The following is a 22,556-nucleotide window of genomic DNA, read 5'->3' as shown; positions in this document are numbered from 1 at the left end:
CGGTGCACAAGCTTCGGCAAATTCAGCAAGAGGAAATGAGCATCAAGTCTCGCGAGGAAGTAATGACCACGGCATGCACAGTGCACCAACAACCAGTGATGAAATCGAGTAGAAAGACATGTGAAGGGGGGATCATCAAGCAGCAGTGGCTTGCTCACCAAAATCTTCTGGGCTGCCGCGTGAACAAAAAGCGGTCAGCTATTGGTGGATCTATATCCATGGACAGAAGACCCACTAAATAGGATTCGTTTGCCGGAAGTAAATCGTTTGTATATAGCAGTGTCCATTCCAGAAATCTTGCCCCGTGCACTGCAGTTCTTCTAGAAGCAGGTACATGGCAGATCTACTGCGAAAAGACGGAAAATCGCCATATCGACAGCTAGCAGAGGTCGGCTCAGCGGAAAAATATACAAATCTGCTGTAGGTAGGACAGATGGTTCAGCTTATGCAGTATCTGTTAAGCGACCCAAATCGACCCCCTGCCTCTCAGAGCCACTTCCATCACTGCTGTCCGGGCGACTCTTCGGATGTACTTTACCCCCAAAGTATTTCAAAGCTGCGATATTTCGTGTCACTGCAGCTCATGAGACTCGATCCTAGCACGCCCTGTCCCATTGTAACACGAGCGCGATGTCTATACCGACCCGCCACTTCTTCACCATATGTACATCTACATAGACAAATAGAGCTCGCAAGCACAAACAAAATCCCTAGCCCCAGTAAAACGCCGTTTCTTTTCTTCACTGCTAGATGTGATTGTTGTATTTCTGTTCATCGACCATTCGTTATTGGTCCTTCATGCCTCGTAGCGGACATGTCATCGTCATCGTGGTACAGGGTTACACTGTTGAATTCCAGGAAGGGATCAGCGATTTCTCCCGCTGGTGTTGCTATGCCTGAGTCAAGCGGAACGCCCTTCATGAACTTGGGATTCGTTCCCAGGTCGATGCTGCCGCTCTCCTTGACCGTGCGGAAGTTGACGGTATCGATTGCACGGCCTTGATGTGGGATCATTGGCGGTTTCATATGACGAAGTAAAGCCCAGGTGATGGGCTTGAAGAATGGATGGTTTTTCACATCTGATGCTCCTGCTCGTGAGCCTAATCGTCGTACCTCGTCCTTGATGAGTAATTTGCGAATAACTGATTTGCAAAGGCTAGACGTTGTCAGCATGAAACCTCTACCTGTAAGGACATAAGCAAGACTTACTTCGAGACTTGGGTTGCCGAGGCGTGCTCAGGGAATGGCACTTCGTCACGCAAAATGTTGGCAAAGGTTGCGTTCCGGTTCTTGCCCTTGAATGGCGTCGTGCCAAAAAGCATCTCGTAAATCAAAATGCCCAGGGTCCACCAATCCACAGCGCTCGTATGGCCATTGCCCTTGATCACTTCAGGAGCAATATACTCTTCGGTGCCCACGAAGGAATTCGTCCTAAAGTCGGCAATACAGGATTTTGTGTCGACAAGTGGATATCCAGACGGATTGGTGCTATTTCTGCTGCCGAGGATCATCGTCGGTGCGCCTCCTGAATCCGACTGTTTCGATAAGTCAAAATCCGAAAGCATTATATGTCCAGATTGATGTAACAAAATATCTGATATGGTCAGTGATCGTCAAAATTACAGAAACATCGGTAAAACTCACTTTCAGGTTTCAAATCTCGATAGATGAACCCCATCAGATGTAGGTATTCGAGTGCAGCTGTTACTTCGGCTGCATAGAACCGAGCGTCTTCCTCGGTGACACACTTGTTTGGCCGTGTCTGGAGTGCGCGAAAGAATTCACCACCACTGCAATATTCCATACATAGGTAAAGATGATCCTCGGATTGGAACGAGTGGTATAAAGTGACGATGAATGGGTGGTTGCTGGTCGCCAGAATCTCCTGTTCCGCAAGTGCTCTCTTGATTTTATTTCGCTTAATCATCTCCTGCTTGCTCAAAACTGGGCAAATGTTAGCAAGTTATAGATTGGAGAACCGATAATACGTACCCTTCATGGCATAGAGCCTGTTTGACTTCTTTTCCCTGACCAAGTATACCTTGCCGACATCTCCCTTACCAATGAGCTTGATCTTGTCAAAGCTGCTTGGACCAACTTCAACGTTCCTCACTTTTATTGAGTTTGAGCTGTACGTCCGTCTAAAAGCAGCAGCTTGACGTATCTGGCCAGGCAGAGGTAGTTTTCCTGTGTCAGGTACAGAGCCAGAAACGTTCGTAGCCTCGGCCGGAGCTATCTCAAGCATCGGCTCAGGCTCAGTCTGTAGCACTACCGGTTCTCTTGATAGCTCAGCTGTGCCCGGTCTGTCTGCGCCCTTCGTAGTTTTCGAGAATAATCCCTGCGCATTTGGCGCAGAAGCCACTCTTCTTAATTTCCGTGCCAACTCTTCCCTGCCAGCAGTTACTGGGCTCTCCTGTGGCCCTTCAACGCCATTGACCTGAACCTTTGGTGTTTCGGGAGGAGAGGGAGGCACACTGGTATCGTTATGGTGGCGTAAATTCGGAGGTCCTTGGTGGGCAAAATATGGATTCGCATGTGCAGTTGGTGAAACAGCGTCGTCTAGAGCATGTCCCTCACTAGCGGTCGTCTGTGACCTGTTTCTGCCTAGACCAGGAAACATACGCGACGATTTGGGTGTCTTGTTCTCTGACTTGGGTGTTGGAAGCCCATCGACCCCAGCCGTAGCCTGTCCTCCATTGCTACTAATTCGGAAGAAGTTCTTGAGCTTTGTGGATGTCGCTACGTGACCGTCAGACTGCTGACTTTTCTTGGAAGAGAATGAAATGCCTGAGAAATTTCGCTTCTCCGTCGTCATGACTGCAAAGTACCAAATGAATGGTTCTGCAGGTAATAGTTGTTAGGAACACAGAAAGACGTCGAAGTGTCTTTTGGTGTGAGTGTTCCTTTCTTCGTCGTATAACTCCTTCTTTGCGCCGCGGCTATGATCTTGCTTCGGTCATTGTACAGGTTCGAGGGTAAGATTCGTGAGCAAGGCGAAACGTGAGGATTGGAAATCAAAGTTGCGAATGTGAGGCACCACCTAGTTGAATGTGCTGTAGAGCGGTTGGAGTGTGTGGCAGCTTTCCACGATCTTTAACAACTACTATCAATTGACATAGACTGACAATTTGCAATGAGAGGCGACGTGCAGCTCTTGAGCCGTTTTACATCACGCTTCGTTGGTGAGAGGTCGGGTTACGAGGTCAATAACGGTTGACCGGCCATGCCCGCACTTCATCCCCAGCTAAGTGGACCCTCCCTAAACATTACCAACACCAGGCAGCTGGGTCGATATTCGCACATCGCGCTGTCGAAATGTAGCTTGCACATGTGTTTGACCATACGCAGCGTCTGAGAGATCATGAGCACATCATGCTTTGTGGTTCTGAACGATCACTTGTGCTGTCTTACATTCTGGCGACTGTCACCAATGTAGTAACGCCTGTCCCAGGTAGTCCTACCTATTCATTATTAATCCAGCTTTTGTTTCAATTCCTGATCATCAAGCAATACATCTCGAGCTGTCTTTCAGCACAGCACCATCGACGACCATATGGAATATTCCTAACAACCTTGGAAGTAGCACACTAGTATGTATTTGTTTCAAGCCTATCCTCATCCAATCCTGTCCTCGAGATACATATAGCTTCGTACTTCTGCTTCTTGGACAATGTGAATGATAACTTAGAAGAATGGCTTGGCTGGTTGTTGATTATTGTTTTGGTTGAAGGCTTTCTCAGCTACGCCCCGACAGTATGGTCCATACCAAGCACCGCCATTACCTCCAAGTCGACGAATAAGTCGTGGGCTCCGAGGACTTCGAGCCTTAGTGGCAGATGCCAGCTGAGCTCGAACACTTTGTCGAGCTTCGATCGCGCCATCAAAATTGTTGGGCAGACTGCCAACCGCATGCACGTTCTGGACGCTGACCATAGAGTAGCCTTTGTTGTTCAATGTGTCTGGAGAGACAGCGAATCCGTCCTCGGCAACGACGTCTGCTGTTCGGTTCCAGTCGGCCCTGAACACAGGGTGTGCATTTGGTGTAGACATGTTCTCTCGACTGGCAACCTTCCCAGAGCTAGGCTGATGGTATCCTTGCATATTGGCGAGGTTGTTCATGTTCTGTTCGTTCGAGGCAGTTCGCAAAGATTGTGTCTCTGGTTCAACGACCATAGCCATGTTCTCTTCCACAGCATTGAACTGCGACAAGAAAGCATCGGTGGCAGCCTTCTGGTGGACTCTCGGAGCGATCGACATGTTCTCCTTACCCACAAAACTGCTTCAGTTAGCTCACCAATCAACATTTACACAATTTCTACTCACTCATCTTGTATTGCAAGGGTTTGCAGGCCTCCAAGGACTTCCTGTTCATTCTTTGAGGTATCACGAATCGATTTTACAGATGCCGAGTTCTGGTGAGGCCATTGAGTTCGGCTCGATGGCGCACGAGCTACTTCTGGAAAAGCGCATGGTGGGATCTCTTGACCTCTCACGTTCATAACCGTGCCATCAAGTACACGCACTTGTGTGCTGACGTTTTTCGATCGCTGCAATGCTTCGTGAATTAGACGATACTCATGTGTGATGTCGACAGGTGGAGCATTCGACGCTGGAATAACTTGAACCACTTGGCCAAGTTTTGTTTCTTCCTTGTCGCTCAGATCATGTGCTGCACCCCATGAGGTTTCCTGAGAACTGGAACCAGATCGTTGTCCGCTGTCTGACGTGCTCGATGGGATGTACTCACGGCTCAGCTGTCCCTGACTGCCCATGCCATAGGAATCGTCTTGACCAGATTCGGTGTTTGCAGGTCCTGGTACGTCATCGATAGCCCATCCGTCAGCATTAGTCGATTGCTTCTCAGAAAGGTAGCGAGAGGGAACATTTTGACCAGGCTTGGCCATATCTCTACGCTCTGGAGGAGCAACGATTGGAATGACACGCTTTTGGCCATTGAGTCTTGGCTTCTCGATGGCAGAAGAGTCCTGGAAGATGTCGAAGGATGGCTTGTGAGTTACTGTGCTGCCCGCAGTGATATTTGTTCTTGGTATGTAGGCCGGCGCATCCACATTGAATCCAGTGTCCCAGCTATCTTGCGAGGTATTAAACTGTCTTCGTAGCCCGAGCATAACTTGAAATTCCTTGATAGTGTCTTTGGCATCTGAGCGTTGTTGCACAATGACCTTACGTTGCGCGGCAAGTCGTGCGTCAAGATGATGCATAGCTCGATGACGGTCAATGTCCTTCAGTTGTTGGTCTAGACTAGCATAGTGCTGCTCGTAAGCTGCAAGCATTTGCTGAGGCGGCATGACCTGCTGTGGCGGCATTGGTTGTGCATATGCTAGATTGAACACTGGCCAGCCATCGGCGTTGTACTGATCGACTAGTGAGACGCCCATGCCCATATTAGGCATACCATTGTGCTGATAACCCATCAGAATCTGCTGAGTCGGTGATTGATGCATGACAGGACCACCTGCTTGTGGCGTAGAGTACATCGTGTGTACTGGAGATGGCATTACCATTGGAGCAGGAACATTGCCCATTGCCATCTGGGTACCTTGATAACCGTAGCCACTATGACCAGAATAGGAGTAGACATCGTGGGGCGCTCCAAGGTCCGACATGCTGGGAGGTTCGACGTTGAACTGAAGAGCTTGCTCACGCTCATTCTGGAGTATATAGTCATTCTGATCTTGAGAGTGTGGAGGCAGTAGTGTCCATTGGTTGTCATCAGTTTTGCCAGTGTTTTGGTCCGAAGGCTGGCTTGAACTTTGAGCCTGTGGACAGTTGGTAATGTTCGAAGGCAGAGAAAAGGGAGGAGGCGAGCGAGGCTCCATTGGGACGATCCGACCACCAGCCGTAATACGATTGTGAGTCGGCGAGGAGTGTTTCTTTAGGAACTTGACGAAGCCCTCATCTTTTTGTCGCTCAACTGGAGGTGGGAATGTTGGTTGACGGTCTGGCCGCAGGACTCGGTTGCCTTGGAACACCAGAAGATCTGCAGTGCTTGCGGTCTCATTGTTGGCGCTTCTGGCAATACTAGCAGAGCTCTTTCGAGACGACATGGCGCAGTCACCGAGCGAAGGTATCACTCCAGCTAACGATCTGTTAGCAGTGTTCTCCAACATGATACGAGGGACTCACCCCGTGCTGCCTCGTATGTAAACTTCGAAAGGTCGAATTGAAGGCAAGCCGTTGCTGAGAGCCCTAAAAGTTGTGGAACAGAGTAGCGATACTTTTGATACTTGGGTTTCTGTTGCTGACTGTTAGCCATCGTGAAGCAGAAGCTGCTGAAAACGCCAAAAAGTAAGAGAAAAAGCCAAAAGAACCAAAAGGCACGATAGCACTAGCTGCCAGCGCGACGTTGTGCTAAACGAGCAACCAAAACAAAGAACGAAGATCAGTCAGACAGTGTAGTATTGGTTGCAAGAACAATCAAAACAGGTCGTCATTAGATGCTTTTCTTCTCAGGGTAGTCGCGAATGAATGCTCTTACCTCGCACAACGATTGCGCTTTCTTTCTCAACAGGTTCGATACTTGTACAAGAACTTTTGAGGAAGGTGCGAGCTGCTGTAACGAAATTCAACGAGAACGCGAGAAAAATTGTTGATCATCCATTGGTTAAGATACGCAGGATGCACATTTCCACGTGGCGATGTGGGAATAATTATGAATGGAAAGGCTGGGCAAAAAACAGTGGCGGAGAGCAAAAGTGTAGGTAAGGAAATTGCAGTGCTGGTATCCAAATGAAGGTCAAGTTTCGTCTTTCATATACTGTTTCCCGAGATTCCTTACTCAAACCTGGTCGTGTGGTTTTACTGCCGGTGCATAAGGGTCGACATGAATTTCGTCGTCTTCATAACTCGGTCGTCGAGGTCGAGGTGCTACCACAATGCCTGCCTCTTCCTGCTTCGCTTGTTGTCGAAGTTCCCAGCTACCCACTCTTTCATGGCTCTTGCTTCCTTCAGGCTCTGTTGTCGTCACAGTCACACCAGCCCCTCCTTTCGGTAGTGTCAGATCTTGATCACTGGCAAGCTTTTGTGAACCTTTGAAACCACCTAGTTCAGACTTGCGGTTTCTTTCCTGTCTCTTGACACGAATGCCCGCGAACGCCATGAGAAGTCCGAATAGGATGGCAGCTACCGCAAGCGCAACCAAGGCACCGATTACGCCAGCCACTGCCGGAGACAGGCCTTTTCGTTCTGTATTCCCGTTAATTACAGAGTTGCTGTTGGTAAAAGCAGGACAGAAGACGTTGTAAGCTCCACAAGTCAAGCACCATTCTCGAATGCCGCTCAGACTTATTCTTGACATGCTTGTTACAAAGTCAGTATAGCTTATCAGCGAGCTCGGACTGCGTCCAAAGAGTGAGTATTCGACAGCGTCTGAATATTCATCGGTACCGTTTTGATATAAGAACCGAACGTACATGTCAGAAGTGTTGGGATAAGTAACACCTGTGTCGTCTTCTGGGAGCAAGGCAACAAGCTCAAAGATATAGCTCGAACTCATGGCAGGAATGTCGTAGAAGATGCTGTTCTTCTTGCCTGTCAAACCAGCTAGTGCCGCGAATGAAACCATAGGCGCCATGTCGCCAAACCAAAGGTTGAGCTTGTTGGCTTCCCCGTCGCTTCGAATAGCATTGTAGAAAGTGTTGAGTACTTGCGTGGCAAGACCGCGTCCAGCAATGGATTTGACAGAGTCGGTGCTGTTTGAGAATAGTGCTTGCACCCAGTTCGCAGCGAGAAGTTCAGCCCTGGTCATATTGACATCGGAGATGCGGAAAGAGCTGTTGTGAAGTGCTTCATACTGTAACCAATCGTAGATGTAGTAGGCGTCAAAATAGCCAAGATCGTTCGGAGTGAAGTACTCGTCTAGATAGTCGTCCAATCCACGATAGAAGTCTAGACTGATAGTGTAGAGGAAATCGAAGTCAGTGGAGTTGTAATATTCAACTAGTCGGCTTGTATATGCTGGACAATGCGCTGCACCATCAATCCATACGGACCTCGGGTCGTACGAGGATACCGTGTTTATGTCAGGATAGTTGTAGCCATTAAGTGGTGCAATTACATTTGTTCCGTTGGCGAGGCGTGAAATTTCCCCCAGACTCGTAAAATTCACATCTAATTGACCAAGAGGAGGATACAATCCTTGCATAAATGCCTGAGCAGAAGCTGTCACATATTGGTTGTCTATGCTGTACACCGTCACCTCATTTACGTTGGGCGAGTAATGAGAAATGTCACGGATGACTGTATTGTCTTGGCTATCTTCAAAGATGGTCGACAGGTAGCGCCTGCGAAAATTTGAGCCAGCAATGGACATCTGCTGAGCGCCATAGGGTGTCAGAATGGAAGCGTTGCTCGTGTATAGAGGTGTCCGATCTCCATGGCGCGAGAAGACAAAGGAACTCAAGACTTGCGTCTTCAAGGTATGCGCGGAGGAAGTGATGCTGAGTAACGAACAAAGTAAGAAAAGTAAGTGGTTGGACATGGTGCTGTATACGCAGATTGCGATACAGCTCTCTTACGTGAGCTACACAGAGGTCGTATAGAAAGAGAAGCAACCTTGCATAGCTGTGGTGGGAGCTACATTCTACAAGTATATGTCAGCACTAACAAGCTTCGAAGCTTCAGATGACCTGCCTCAATGCAGTAGAGCTTGCGGGATAGCACACTTTCCGACCATGTCGTGACGAGAGTGGGATGTGCTAGAGTGGTGCATATTCGATAGCTTGGGAAGTTCAAGCAGGATAGTGGATAAGCAGTCTTGAACGTTCCTCACTGGACATCCAAACTCTTGGACAGTGGGAGGGGAAGAGGCCGAGAGCTCAGCATCAGTGCTTGCAGTAGCGCAATAAGCTCTCCGATGCTGTGCAGATGTGACCTGACCTCTGTTACTTGTGACAAGACGATGTAGACGATGTCAATATCGATGGTTACTGTAGCCAAGCTTACTTTCAGCTGCGAAAGCTGCGAAGCTGTTTTTGTGTACTCCTTGAAGCTCAGTCTCAAACTTCGTGTTCCTGCAGCTGCAGGAACGACCTTCGTGGTGGCAAAGGGACCTCCTTCCAGTTGAAAAGAAGAGGCTGGAAGCTTTCAGCACACCGTAATACGTATCGACAAACAGATAATCTCCGCCAGCTTCGTGGTGGGGTCCAAACTGCCGTAGCTACTATCGTGGACGCTCAGAGCAGCAATTGACAGAACTTGAACGTGATGCATTGTCCACAATTTCCTGGGCGAGGTAGATTTTGTCCTTGATTCTACAGCATCGCCTCTTGCACATTGCTATGAGGCTGTCATAACATAATTTTCTCGGTAGCACGAGATAATGTCTGTAAAAGGTGAGAAGACACAATTCCGAGCCTCTATGAACCAATACGCCTGCCGTGCTCAGAGCTCGCGGTTCAGGAATGCTATATGTAACTGCCTCACGTGGTAATACCCAATACGTCTTTCCAACTCCCAAGCAAATCAAGACCAGCTACATGCCTCAAGGTGTTCATCTCATGGATTTGGCACCTTTAGCAATCCAGCTCCTTCTTCTTCTGTCACTTTTTGCGCCTGAACCTCCGGAAGTGGTGGTCCAGTACCACTCCTCCTCCGCCTCTCCCTTTCTGTTGGTCTTTGATCAACCTTTTGTAACTGTATTCCTATTCCATTCCCAGATGCATCAGCCAGACCGGCCTCATGACCAGCAACGTGCTTGTGACTACCAAATTTGCGTCCAAGATTCTGTACCCAGCTCTCATCGTCAGAATCAGCATCAGGCCCAAGGAAGTAAGTACGTCCAATAGTAATCATGGCTCTTCCTAGCCTGCCTTTCCAGCCTTGGCCTTCAGGTTGACTCTCTGCGAACGGATCCTCAGCCAAACCCTTATTGGCATTCGAATAATGCCCGCTTCTGACGCTGACGATTGCGATATGTTGTCTGACCACATTCCGTGCCCAGCTCAGCATAACCAAGCAGAAATAAGCTCTGATTGTCCACAGCGAAACAATGACAACAATAGAATTGATAGACTGCTTATCCAGGAAGCCACTGCCATTCACACCAGTATGAGGCGCATCAGCTGGATGACCACCAGCGACAGCATCTTGACCAGGAACAACGTCGTTGTTTGGCGCGGCGATCACATCCACACTGCTCACATTGTGCTTCGGATCAGTAAAGCCGCTTGTGTCTTTGATCGTATCTCCACCTGGTCCAGAGCCTTTTCCCAAAAGCACAAGGAACCACGTCACTGCGAACGCGGCCGTGTAGAGCGCATTGATCAGACTGTCGAGGACGTAGAGCCACGCGAGCGCAAGGCAGTGAAATGGCGAATTCGACTTGATGTGCTTGCTGAGGAGAACTGTGATGGCCAGGCAGACGAGACTGTAGACGTACATCGACAATTGGAAAGGTGATAGGTGATAGCCTGTGAGTAATGCGATCATCCCATAGAGACCTGAAAGCTTATTAAGGACGAGGGAAAGTGTTATCAGCGATGCGCCAGTCGACAGAGGAAGGGTGAAGAGGAAAGTCTGCAAGAGTCTCAAATTAGCCAATGCTGCACCGCACACATGTTCTCGTCGCGATCAAGAAGGAGTTGATAGCACCTTTCCATCACGAACGGGTCGATTTGAAGGTCGTGCTGACATACCTGTGGCATAGGGGCACGTCGGAGTCTCGCAGAGAGACCCATGGCTGCTGCGTCGGGGTGTTCACCCGTAGAGATCTCTTGCTTCTACTCGTGTCGATTGGCCTCACTTGGAAAGATATAATGCGCTGTGCACGAGTGAACGTTGTTGCATGCGCTCGAGGTAAAAAAGGATGGATGCCAGGCAGCAGCAGAGTTCGGAAATGGCTAGCAAATTGGCGTTGTGGCTGACATGATCGTCCCGTAGTACCTGATGTTGCGTCACCTCGCAGAAGGGTTCAAGATCACGGCACGTCCATGTTTCAGCAAAGTAGGTTTACAAATATACTACAAGCTGAGTAGCTGACAGGTGGTGATGATATATATCTGTGACTCCCATGCTGTTAGGAGTATCAAACCGAATTCGTCCACGTGGCTCCCCTCTGAAGCACTCTAAGCACATCGAAAGTGGTGCTGGTTCCAAAGTAGCATATCAAAAGATTATACCGTAGCACAATAACACAGGCACACTGATCTGTCCGGGCTCTCTTCTTGTCGTGGTGACGATCCTTCTGTCTGTGCCCAGATCTGGCTAAATTGAAGCCGTAGTATTTAGTCTGACCAAAAGTATAGCTTGATTCCAACTGTACAGTGGAAGAAGATGAAACACACTGGCCAGGTGACAGTAAAGCTTTTGTCTTGCTTTAAGCCTCAAAATATGCTGGAACGCTGCAACGTGACTCGCTGAAGCCATCGTAGACATGGTTTTCATTCATCAACAGGCACAACCTTCCTCGGTTGGTTTCTGGTTATTTACCGAGACATCAATCACTGCGGGTGTGTTAGCTATTCATTGCCGTCCCAAATTCGGAGCTGACTTACTCTGAGGTTTCTGTTGCTCTTGTTCACCTTCCATCCCTGGCAGTGCTTGCGCAATCTTCCTAAACAGCGCCTTTACGTTATGGCCAACCTTTGCAGATGTCTCCATGAAGATGGCTCCTGCCCTTTTCGCCTCCTCTTCACCCTGTGCAGTGGTGACTTCCCTCCTGCTATCTCCCAGATCTGTTTTATTCCCAACCAATACCACAATAACATCGTTCCCTCGCTCGCCGCGCACATCGTCTATCCACTTCTTAGTCTGCTCAAAGGTCTTTTTACTCGTAATGTCGTAGACCACTACCGCTACGGAAGAGTCTCGGATGTAAGAGGGTATCAACGATCGAAAACGCTCTTGGCCAGCCGTGTCCCATAACTGTAGGCGTACCGTCCTGTCTTCGAGGTACATTGTCTTTGAGAGGAAGTCGATTCCTATGGTCGCTTGGTAGGTCGTGTCGAACGAGTCGTACATAAATCTTGTAATTAACGAGGTTTTACCAACGGACTGTTCCCCTAAGAAGACAAGTCTGCCAGGTCAGTATGCTGCTGGCTCGACGTGCGCATGAGGACATACTTGAACTTCTTTAGGGGATTCGAGTATGATCCCACCTGCGACGCCATGTTGGATGTGTAGGATCTGTATCAGCAACGATAAAAGGAATGTAGTCGTAGTTTGCTGAAAAGCCTGATATAGCTCCAATATTCGTTTGATCGATGTTATGTACAGTATGGACGAACGTATTGGTCGATGGATAGTCGACGGCGTACTGCAAACGCAAAAGACTCCCTCTGTAGGACACAGTGGTCGGTCTGTAGATTGAAGCGAGCTGTCTGTCGCAGGAGTATAGCAGGGAAGTATAGTCGTTGCCTTGAGGCGAGTACGTGCTCAATACACTAGAGACTATGTTGTGCCAGAAGTCAGGGATTACCACTTTCCGCAGTCCATCTGGAGAAGCCCAGAGAGCACAGCCCGAGCACTTTGCTGCAAGTCCGATTGGCTGCGCGTTCATGCCCCGGAAAGAACTGAATCCATCGCCTAAATTGCAGTTTCGGGCTCGATTTGCCTGAAGGAACGAATCGTGCATTCACTACGTCCATCGCATTTCCTCTATCAAGCAGCAACACAATAATTGGCGATGCTCCTACAGTAACGATGCGCCCATCCTTCTGCTTGTTCAAGCGCTCGGTCTGGAAGGGTACGACCCCCTCACCGCCTGAAATCTGCGCACCATTCATCTAACGCTTCCATCCAGGCCCGAACGTCCTCCCCATTGCAGGCCTTCCAAGCAAACTTCCTCCTCCCCCAGGTTCTCCTGTGATTCGAACACAAGCACGTGCTGCTACGATTCTGCCCAACTTTGTCGGGCTCAAGTTCGCCGTACATAATGGAAAGCTGTACCAAGAAGTGTACGTTACAGAGGAGATGGTTGGGAGGAAATTAGGAGAGTTTTCGCCGTGAGTTCAGATGGAAACACTACACGGAGGACAAAATTGGCTGACGGTTCACAGAACGAGGAAGAGATTTACATATAAACAGAGCAAGAACAAATGAGCGAGCATACTTGTATTGGTGTATTGTTCCCGACTTCGACTTTGCTTCTTTAGCTTCTTCGAAGATATCTCGGGAAGGCACTGGTCAACCTCAGCCATATGTTATGATTTTGTCGCAAACACTGCGGCGATTCCAATCCACCCTTGAGGCAGAATCCATGAGGAATATTGGCGCTTGATGGCGTACACTCCTGTACCATTCTGCAGGGCAGGCGAGTCCCGGACCACGTCTCGTGATTCTGGCACTTCTGCAGCTTGGTGATGCTCATATGGCTGTCGTATTGTACATCTAGTATCCGAGGAGGTGGCCAGACCTCCTCTTTATTGTACAATCGATGCAAAAAGATCGTCAATGGTCGTAATTTGTTCTTCCCGTTCTCTCATCGATAGAACTCTCCCCTTCTTACATTCACACCATACTCCTGCACCGCCATCCCCAAATCCTCCATCGTCAACACCGTCTTCCCCTGCCCACTCCCACCCTGACCACCACCTCCAAACCCAGCCCTCTGCACCCCTAACTGTGTATTCTGCGCTCCCTTCCCCACCGCACCACCAGCACCTCCAGCCGCACCACCCACACCACCCACGCCCGGAGCACCAATCGGAACCCCGCCAGCCAACGGATTATTCCCAGCACTCGAATTGCTCGCCCTGATCCTCGAGTACTGATACGCATCCGCAGCCAGATCCGCAACGAACTTTTGCGTCGCGAGCGCGAAGAGTCGAGCGAGTTGGACAGGTGTAGCGCCTGTATTTGCGCCTGTAGGGTCGTGCGGGTTGGGTGGTGGGAGGCCAGCTAGAGTGAGATAGTGTGCTGTTACTGCGTCGGGAATTATGGGTGCATAGTCGTCCATCTTTGAGAGAAACTCGCGTAGCGTGACGTCTTTGCGGCTCTGAGGTGGTGGTGGGACGGTTGTGGAGGGTTGTGTTTGTGTTTGTGTTTGTGTTTGTGTCTGTGCCTGTGTCTGTGTCTGCTGGTTCTGAGTTTGGGTCTGTGAGGATGTCGGCGGTGGCTGTGCTGAGTCTGGCGCTGCGTCGTCGTTGCCTATGGTTGAGGAGCCGTCGTTGACTGCGCTCGTTGTGTTGAGCGTTGTAGCGTTAGGATCTTGGACTATGTCTTCCATGTCTGCATCCACGTCTGCGGTTGTAGTATCGATGTTTTCAGGTGGTGGATCGCCTGAGGGAATTGTAGGCGAAGACATCCTGGATGTGTTACTGTGTCACAAGAGGCGAACTGGATTGGTCGTAAGGTCGTGTGGTCAATGCGCAATTGCTTGTTAAATGGTGGAACGTGTACGAACGATGGTAAGGTAGAACAGCTTAAAGGTTGTCGTGATCGCTAGTGCCGTGATGTCTAGCACGAGCTTCGTTTCAAGTGTGAGGGATGAGTGACGCTTGAATGAAGTATCATTTTGCAATCCAGCACGAACTGGAGACTGCGAAACTCGAATAAATAAAGCACCAACTCCCGCTCCACAGCCGAGTGGGAACAGGACAACGATGAGCTCTGGAATCTATTCACAGATGAAAAGTCTACGAGGCACACCTGATCTGCTGAGATCCACAACTTCCTCTATAATGCAATATCAACAGCTCAGCAGACGACAATCTTCTGCCAGAATAAATGGTATTGCCTACATGTGTCGTGCTCAGAGTGCACGCCGCCGAAGGAGATTGAGGAAGTTTGTGAAACTTGCATTTTGATTCAATTCGATCATCTCTATCTACCATGCCACCAAGACATGTTGGATTTGCCATAAGAAGCAAAACTGTCCATTCAAGCTATTCTGTATTGGCTCCTTAACTGCTCTATGCAGTATCCTACGTTCAGCGCCGTAACATGCTTTCCCCATCGATCAGTATCAAGTGAAATCACACGCCTCCACGTCTATGCCTGTTCGCCCAGTCTAATCATACAAGCTGTCATCGTTGCCAGCGTCACCGAAACCGTTGCCATTGGCAGCAGCCTCAGTCTGCTCATCAGTTGGGAATCTGAAGAAAGCACTACCACCAGACTGTTTCATCGCTTGAGCGAATGCTTCATATCTTCGGATCTCCACATCAGTAACGGATCGTCGTGCAGCTTGCATAGCTTCCTCGAAGTGTCGCTTGGTAAGCTCTGGTACTGGGTCTTCGGCCTCGTCTGTGTCCATATTGTCTTCACCAGCAGCTTCGCGCTCCTTGGTTCGTTCGATGTCGGCAGAGATGGCCTCCTTGATAGCAAGCTTGACGGCACGTTGGGTCACGAAGCCCAAATCGGCACCTGAGAAGCCGTGTGTCTTGCTGGCAATATACTTGATGTCTACGTCATCCGATACTGGTGTCTTTCTGAGTTGAGCTCTGAGAATACCTTCACGGGACTTCTCATCTGGTAGAGGAACGTAGACCAAAGTATCTAGACGGCCAGGTCGGCAAAGCGCGTTGTCGAGCTGTTCCGGTCGGTTGGTAGCGCCGATGACGAAGACGTTCTTCTTCGAGGTCATACCGTCCATCTCAGTCAGCAGCTGGTTGACAACTCGATCCGATGCACCACCAGCATCACCAACAGAACCACCACGGGACTTGGCGATGGAGTCTAACTCGTCCAAGAAGACCACACAAGGTGCGGCAGCACGAGCCTTGTCGAAGATATCTCGGATGTTGCTCTCTGACTCACCGAACCACATGGAGAGCAGCTCGGGACCCTTGACGGAAATGAAGTTGGCTGCACACTCGTTGGCAACAGCCTTTGCCAACATAGTCTTACCAGTACCTGGTGGGCCATAGAATAGCACACCTCGGGATGGCGAAAGGCCAAACTTGAGGAACTTCTCGGGATGATCGACTGGGTATTGTACAGACTCGATGAGTTCTTGCTTGACGTTCTCAAGACCACCAATGTCGTCCCATCGAACATTTGGAACCTCGACGACTGCGACTTCTCGGAGAGCAGATGGATTGGAGATGCCAAGGGCAAAGCGGAAGTTCTCCATCGTCACACCGAGCGAGTCTAGCACCTCTGCGTCGATCGTGTCCTCGTCCAGATCAATGAGATCCATCTTCTCACGAATCTGCTGCATAGCAGCTTCAGAGCATAGGGAAGCAATATCTGAACCGACATAACCGTGTGTCTCGGCGGCGATGCTCTCGAGGTCGACGTCATCTCCTAACTTCATGTTCTTGGTGTGGATTTGAAGAATCTCGAGACGACCGGTAGGGTCAGGAATACCAATATCAACCTCTCGATCGAATCGGCCATATCGTCGCAGGGCAGGATCGATTGAGTTGGGTCGGTTAGTGGCAGCCATGACCACGACATTAGAACGAGCTTTCATGCCGTCCATGAGCGTGAGGAGTTGAGAGACAACACGACGCTCAACTTCACCGTTGGTCTTCTCTCGCTTTGGTGCGATAGAGTCGATTTCGTCAATGAAGATGATAGCAGGCGAGTTCTTCTCAGCCTCTTCGAAGGCTTTTCGTAGGTTCGATTCCGATTCACCAGCCATCTTCGACATGATTTCTGGGCCATTGATCAAGAAGAAGAAAGCACCGGTCTCGTTCGCAACAGCTCGAGCCATAAGTGTCTTACCAGTACCAGGAGGTCCAAACATGAGGATACCTCGAGGAGGCTTGATACCGATGGACTTGAACAGCTGGGGGTGTCGTAGTGGCAGCTCAACCAACTCACGAACCTGCGCCATTTGTTTTCTGCAACCACCGATATCGTCATATCCGACTTCATTAAGGTTACCCTCTTCGTCTTCACGCTGGATTGGCTCACCCTCGCAGTGAATAATTGTGTCTTGGGCGACAATGCCAGACTCTGGAGGATCTACCTCGACAACTTTGAATTCGACTTGTCTCATGGCGGCACGGCATGTGAACAGATCACCTTGCTTGACCGGTCTGTATGCCTCACGGAAGTATGGAGCAAGGAATGTCTCGAAGAGTGAGCCAGTGAGGCCTTCGATCGTGTCTGCGATAGGTAGGACAGCAATTCGCTTCGCATATTTGATGTCTGGGCACGCGTGCACCGTGACGATGTCGCCGTGCTTGACTCTCAGGTTGTGGCGAACAACTCGATTGATTCTGGCACTGCCATCATCAAGATCGTCATCTGCAAGAACGATCAAGACTGTTTCCTTTCTCTTCTTGCCCTTGACTGTTACAGTGTCACCACGGAAGAGCTGCAATGTCTCCATGGTATTGTTTGAGAGAGCAATGACCGAGTTATCATCGTTGACGGCATCAGTCACGATCAAGGAATTTGGCTTCTTCTTTTTCTTGAGGATAGCTGTGGCGGTATCGAGGTCATTCTTTGGTTCAGCGCCAGAGGCATCACTGTTGATCGTGTTAGCTGCTGAGTCCGCAAAACGAGAGCGGTAGTCTACATACTTTAGATTGACCTTGGGCTTCTTGACCGCGTGATCAGGCTCTGCAGACATCTTGTCTGTTTGTGTGATTGATTAGTGTAGAAGATTGATCTGTTGAGATGGTCGTTTCTAGGCTCAAGCGGTGGACTATCGCGGTTCCAAACGAGAACGTGGCCTTTCGTCCACTGAGCGAGTTCAGGAAGAAAGCAGATGAGAAGTTGTGTATGATAAGTAGAGAAAGAGATGATGGGAAATGTTTAAAAGGGCAGGATGATCGTGCAGGTCAATAAAGTGAATATGCGGCGATGAACAAGTCCGACTAGCAAGCTAATAATGATGCAGATGGTGCAGGCCGCAACAAAGGCGTCACCAATGGAGCAGCCTGAGCGGCTTTGCCTTCCAGTCTTCTTGCCGACCTTGTGGAGTCGAGCCGCTCACAAGAACGGCAACTACTCACCATTACTTTACTTGGAGACGGATCGAAGGAGATAGAACACTGCACAGACTTCTGAACACTTTGCAGCTCTACCTTTAGCATATCACGAACGCGATCCTATACGCGTCTCACTTCTACCATGCGAAAAACGGAATCGACCAATCGAGTTTTGTTCAAGCGACGTACTGTCTGTTTGCCATGTCAGCAATGCATTGATACGCTCTTAGAAGCTAGGAGAAGTCGCTCGATTTGGGATGGCTGTGATACCTCCGCCACATGCCTCCCGCTTGCTTGGCTAGGCATTTGCTGGATTGTCTATAACGTGCGCAAGGATGGGAAAGTCCAGGTATAGGTCGGCGATAACATTGTTGCCTTGCGTTGATCCACGAGATCATCGAGCTACCAAGCACCGCAGGCTCTTGAGTTCTTGTTGTTGTCGTACCAGTGTTGACGATTGGCTTAGCTCGCTTTGCTCTTTCCTTTCAATATCTTCCTCCTCTGGGCCATCATATGTGTGTACAAAATGTAGCTGCCAGGTACGTAGATGGCAATCACAGCTTTTAGCACCCAATCATATCCGCTACCACCAGCCTGAGCAGGTTCGATGGCCAAGTACATCAGCAGCACTTCACTCGAGATGCCAATAGGGTACAAGACAAAGAAGGTATTGTACCTCAGCCATAGGAGCCAGCCCGGGACCACATCACTGACACCTTCCTTCCACACGAAGAAGCCATACCTGATCATCTCTGTGATACCCCAAGCAACATGACATCCAGCGAGGCCGATGGGTCCACCGACAGTGCCCTGTTGCGGTCGTCCAAAGACACTGCTGGACACCACAATTTCTGGATATGGTGTCAGAACACCCCAGACAAGCATAATCCTAGAGGCGACCTGCATCGCTGTTGTCATGGGGCTTGCTCGAACTAGACCAAGAGCAGCATGGGCGACTTCCAGCAGAGCAATTGTTTGTGTTGCTCGGAGAAAGTTGAAAAGTGCTTCATGTAATCCGTAGAGCTGACCGTGAGATGCTAGTGCTGGTATGAGCAGAAGAGCCCTCAACGTTACAGTTGACCATAACAAGAACGAAATGGCATTGTATGCTAGAAGATATGTGCTTTTTGTTGAGGAGGATTGCTTGGGTTTTGTTTTGACTTGGTTCTCCATGGTCGAAGCGTGGACTGCAGATAGTTGAGGAAGCTGCAAAACGAGGAAAGGAACAACTCTGCTACTCAAATATATCCTCCTCATGCAGGGGTTGTACAGTATCTCGTGTTGACCCCAATATGAGTGCGTTTTCTACCTGAAATGGCTTAGGCTAGCCGAAAGCACGACTACTCTGATAGGCTGCACCGGAATTGACCCACATAAAAGTTGTCAAGTCGAAGTTGCGATCGACTTTTGTAACAGTCAATACAGCAGACGCCGCTCACAGATATCTGCACCGAAATGCCGTCCTCAAAGCGAAATCGTGTCGTGACGACCTCAAAAACGAAGAAGAACCACAAAGAACTTGTCAAGCGACTACACACCAATATCCAGGAAGCAGCAGAAAAGTATTCGTATATCTGGGTTTTCGGTGTCGAAAATGTGCGGAACAACTTCATCAAGCAGGTCAGAGTCGACTTCGCAGACAGCAGAATATTTATGGGCAAGACCAAAGTTATGCAGGTCGCTCTAGGCCGCAACAAAGAGTCTGAATGTGTGCCAGGCGCAAGCGGGCTCGTGTCTCATATGAAAGGCGAAGTTGGGCTATTATTCACAGATCGACAGCCGCAAGAGGTACAAGACTATTTCGAGACATACTCCGAATTGGATTACGCAAGAAGCGGCGCTGTTGCAGCACAAGGTTTCAGGATACCGCCTGGAGAGTTACATACTGCATATGGTGTCGAAGGTGGTGAAGAAGACCCATTGCCAATGAGTATCGAGCCAACACTAAGAAGGCTGGGAGTACCGACCAAGATCGTGAAGGGCAAGGTCACCTTAGAAGATCGACCCGAAGACAGTATGGACACAGAAGAGGGTTACGAGATTTGCAAAGAGGGAGACATATTGAATTCAACACAGACGAGCATACTCAAGATTTTCGGTGTACGTATGTCTGAATTCAAGATGGGTCTATCAGCTGTATACGACAAAGAGAAGGAATCGGTGACAGTTGTAGCGCCTCAGGAAGCTCAGCTGCCATAGTCAGCCTACTACTTGTACGAGATTATGACACCTACTGAACGACTACATCTAAAGGCGTATCGGAGTTGTTTACGAGAAAGTGGAAAATGTTTATATCGGACAGACAAACATAGCTTCATTGACTTCTTCAGCTCCTCTGCTTCAGTATGCTTGCGAGGGCAGGTCGCTCAATGATAACCCTACCACATGACAAGAGATCTTTAACCTTGACCTCGTCCCTGTATTTTACATTTGTATGTTCGCCAACCTGTTGCAGAGCTTCGAACAAGTGTATGCGATCGGTTTTTGGACCATCGAGAACCACTAAACTTCGTCCGTTGTTCTTCCCCCAGCCAAGCGACTCGAAGAAGTTGTCGAAAAACCTTGGGCTCTGGTCTTCAGCAAGGTTCAGTCGATCAGCTGATATTATCAACTCTCCTTTTCTATATCTGTAACTAAGAGCTGTGCGCCACGCTAGGTTGTAGATTTGTTCAGGCAGGTCTGTTGAGAAATCCCTTGGATGCGGACCATGAGCAACACCGCCTCCTCTAACACTTGGTGATTTTAGATCCGACTGACGTGCTCTACCAGTGCCTTTTTGTGGGACTTTCTTCCGCCCTGATCCCCTCACTTGTGTTCGGTGTTTTGTCGATGCTGTACCTTGTCGTGCTGCGTCCGCTTCAAATATTACTGCTCGATGTAGGATGTCCTTCCGTAAAGGAACATTCAGATGATTGTAGGCATATGAAGTGTATGCTTTAGGCTGCATTGAGGGCCATGAGTGTAATGTTGCTAGTACTGGTGTGTGAAAGGGAGAGGACGTCGAGCTCGTTGCTTGAGCATCGGTGCTGTTCGAGCTGGCAGCGCTACCGGGAACAGTCGACGACGGCAGTTGTGCATGCGTGGCATACGTGCGAACGATGCGAGGGACAAGACACCGCTGCGATAGTAAGCGCGCTGGTTCCAAAGATTGTGATTGAACTTACTGTCAGAGGATCAGAAAGTTGAAGTTTCTTCGTGCTTCTGGCCAGGGTGATGAACCCCCGGCTGGTTGTTATACACTTGGTCATTTGAGTCGCAGAAATAGCGACGCTGACGACGTTGTCGACCCGAAAAGAATGTGATGAACTCGTATGCACGAAGACTTCTTGCGATCACGATGCATAGCGCCGATTCATGGACAGATTCAAGTTGTGCCGTTTCGTCCTCCGCAGTGCAATACTGGTACTTGTGCACCACTGTAGTGCTGCAATTAAGAAACTTCGACATTTGATGCGTAACACGACCTTGCCTTTTTTTTCTCTCGACCAAAATTGGTGCTGCTTCGTTTATTTACTAGACAACCCTCGATCACTCCAAGAACGTCTGCTGGGTATTGTCCCCCGGATATCAGACGTGAAGCCTAGAGGCGGCTGCAAGCCTTTTCTGAAGATATGCTGTGCCGCTTGACTGACGAGCAGCAACGGCCCGATAGTGTCCTTCAATAATCGCCATCCTTGAGCATCGAACAGGAACGGACGTTGCAGCGAAGTTGCGACACCATTCGAACGTGCTCTAGCTTGTCAAATCAACCACCAAAGCGAGAATTGGCCTGAAATGTGCCACATCGCTACCGAGATCGATCGGGATGCAGTATATGACAGCCTTATGAAGAACATGGATGAGCTATGCGATGCAGCCCCCAAAAATGACACGAAGTCATCCACGATCTGAAATTATTTCCGGCTAGATTCCGTCTCAGGAACAGATCGTGATAGCCTAAGTCACTAATGGATACAAGCATTATACTAACAAGAAGAGTCTTCATCTGCCTTCGATGTGCAGAGGCTAGAAAGTTGTGCGGTTCTACTGACATGATATATGGTGAAGATCTGTTAAGCATACCTTCTGAGCTCAAGAATCCAAAAGAGACCACCTTTTTCGATCGCAACGGGCACCGCCTCGACTTTTGCGACACCAAGTTGTAGTCGAAGCCGCAACTTTTATTCAACCTGTGGGTGCATAGGACTTCCTGGTGTGGTTATCTGATGGACTCTTCCGAACACACAAAATGTTCGGATCTACTCCACGTGACTAGCAAGTGACGATCCAAACGGCCACTGTCCAAGACAGTTTCTTTCCTTCTTCAATTCGGCTACCGCTGGAACGGTCAACGACTATACTGTGTCATAGACAGAAGATATCGTATGCACTTCGTGCTTGGTTACGAGTTTGTTCTTATCTAGGATCGGCGGTCTTTCGGGTGGCTGCAAACGTGCACAGCATCCTACTCCTTAGTTAACAACCAGCTCCTCGCATCAGCTGAGATACGGCTTCATGTCACAAGCTGATGCTGAGAGAGCAACTTTCGTTTGCCTGCATTATGGGTAGGAGTACTTTTTCACCTTATGTCAGTGATCAATCACGACTCAAAACCAGCACACTTCGTGCCAATTAAGATTCCACCTTAACAGCAAGCGCGCCTTGTACACACCTAGCAGAAGTACTTCTCACAGCTAGCGTGAGTACATAGATGTATGCATTGCGTTGCGG

At 49.2% G+C, this 22,556-nt stretch overlaps 9 protein-coding genes across 9 annotated transcripts; 1 reads left to right on the top strand and 8 right to left on the bottom strand.

The window, feature by feature from the left end:
• Positions 1–771: 771 nt before the first annotated feature.
• NRC2 (serine/threonine protein kinase, AGC) lies at positions 772–2,815 on the bottom strand (the record flags this gene model as incomplete). Its single annotated transcript, XM_064897832.1, has 4 exons — positions 772–1,156; positions 1,210–1,594; positions 1,645–1,944; positions 1,993–2,815. The coding sequence occupies 4 exons, from the start codon at positions 2,813–2,815 to the stop codon at positions 772–774; spliced, it is 1,893 nt and encodes a 630-aa protein (XP_064756782.1).
• Positions 2,816–3,684: 869 nt separating this feature from the next.
• Positions 3,685–6,068, bottom strand: LTR64_003475 (uncharacterized protein; the record flags this gene model as incomplete). The annotated part of the gene is made up of 2 exons (XM_064897831.1): positions 3,685–4,276; positions 4,324–6,068. The coding sequence occupies 2 exons, from the start codon at positions 6,066–6,068 to the stop codon at positions 3,685–3,687; spliced, it is 2,337 nt and encodes a 778-aa protein (XP_064756781.1).
• A 731-nt stretch (positions 6,069–6,799) lies between these two features.
• Positions 6,800–8,500, bottom strand: LTR64_003474 (uncharacterized protein; the record flags this gene model as incomplete). Its single annotated transcript, XM_064897830.1, has 1 exon — positions 6,800–8,500. The coding sequence occupies one exon, from the start codon at positions 8,498–8,500 to the stop codon at positions 6,800–6,802; it is 1,701 nt and encodes a 566-aa protein (XP_064756780.1).
• A 1,016-nt stretch (positions 8,501–9,516) lies between these two features.
• LTR64_003473 (uncharacterized protein) lies at positions 9,517–10,697 on the bottom strand (the record flags this gene model as incomplete). Its single annotated transcript, XM_064897829.1, has 2 exons — positions 9,517–10,536; positions 10,656–10,697. 2 exons carry the CDS (start codon positions 10,695–10,697, stop codon positions 9,517–9,519), a joined length of 1,062 nt encoding a protein of 353 aa, XP_064756779.1.
• A 709-nt stretch (positions 10,698–11,406) lies between these two features.
• ryh1 (GTPase Ryh1) lies at positions 11,407–12,128 on the bottom strand (the record flags this gene model as incomplete). Its single annotated transcript, XM_064897828.1, has 3 exons — positions 11,407–11,462; positions 11,514–12,034; positions 12,082–12,128. The coding sequence occupies 3 exons, from the start codon at positions 12,126–12,128 to the stop codon at positions 11,407–11,409; spliced, it is 624 nt and encodes a 207-aa protein (XP_064756778.1).
• A 1,310-nt stretch (positions 12,129–13,438) lies between these two features.
• On the bottom strand, positions 13,439–14,263 carry LTR64_003471 (uncharacterized protein; the record flags this gene model as incomplete). Its single annotated transcript, XM_064897827.1, has 1 exon — positions 13,439–14,263. One exon carries the CDS (start codon positions 14,261–14,263, stop codon positions 13,439–13,441), a length of 825 nt encoding a protein of 274 aa, XP_064756777.1.
• Positions 14,264–14,968: 705 nt separating this feature from the next.
• On the bottom strand, positions 14,969–17,485 carry CDC48 (AAA ATPase cdc48; the record flags this gene model as incomplete). The annotated part of the gene is made up of 2 exons (XM_064897826.1): positions 14,969–17,381; positions 17,436–17,485. 2 exons carry the CDS (start codon positions 17,483–17,485, stop codon positions 14,969–14,971), a joined length of 2,463 nt encoding a protein of 820 aa, XP_064756776.1.
• Positions 17,486–18,308: 823 nt separating this feature from the next.
• On the bottom strand, positions 18,309–18,624 carry LTR64_003469 (uncharacterized protein; the record flags this gene model as incomplete). Its single annotated transcript, XM_064897825.1, is given in 2 exon segments — positions 18,309–18,588; positions 18,608–18,624. The coding sequence occupies 2 exon segments, from the start codon at positions 18,622–18,624 to the stop codon at positions 18,309–18,311; spliced, it is 297 nt and encodes a 98-aa protein (XP_064756775.1).
• Positions 18,625–19,138: 514 nt separating this feature from the next.
• On the top strand, positions 19,139–20,045 carry MRT4 (mRNA turnover and ribosome assembly protein; the record flags this gene model as incomplete). The annotated part of the gene is made up of 2 exons (XM_064897824.1): positions 19,139–19,142; positions 19,288–20,045. The coding sequence occupies 2 exons, from the start codon at positions 19,139–19,141 to the stop codon at positions 20,043–20,045; spliced, it is 762 nt and encodes a 253-aa protein (XP_064756774.1).
• Positions 20,046–22,556: the final 2,511 nt, after the last annotated feature.

This window comes from Lithohypha guttulata (assembly GCF_036872675.1).
Source record: "Lithohypha guttulata strain CCFEE 5908 chromosome Unknown scaffold_2, whole genome shotgun sequence".
Lineage (NCBI taxonomy): Eukaryota > Fungi > Ascomycota > Eurotiomycetes > Chaetothyriales > Trichomeriaceae > Lithohypha > Lithohypha guttulata.
The sequence above is the reverse complement of the archived record's forward strand: the minus strand, read 5'-3'. Positions and strand labels throughout refer to the sequence as shown.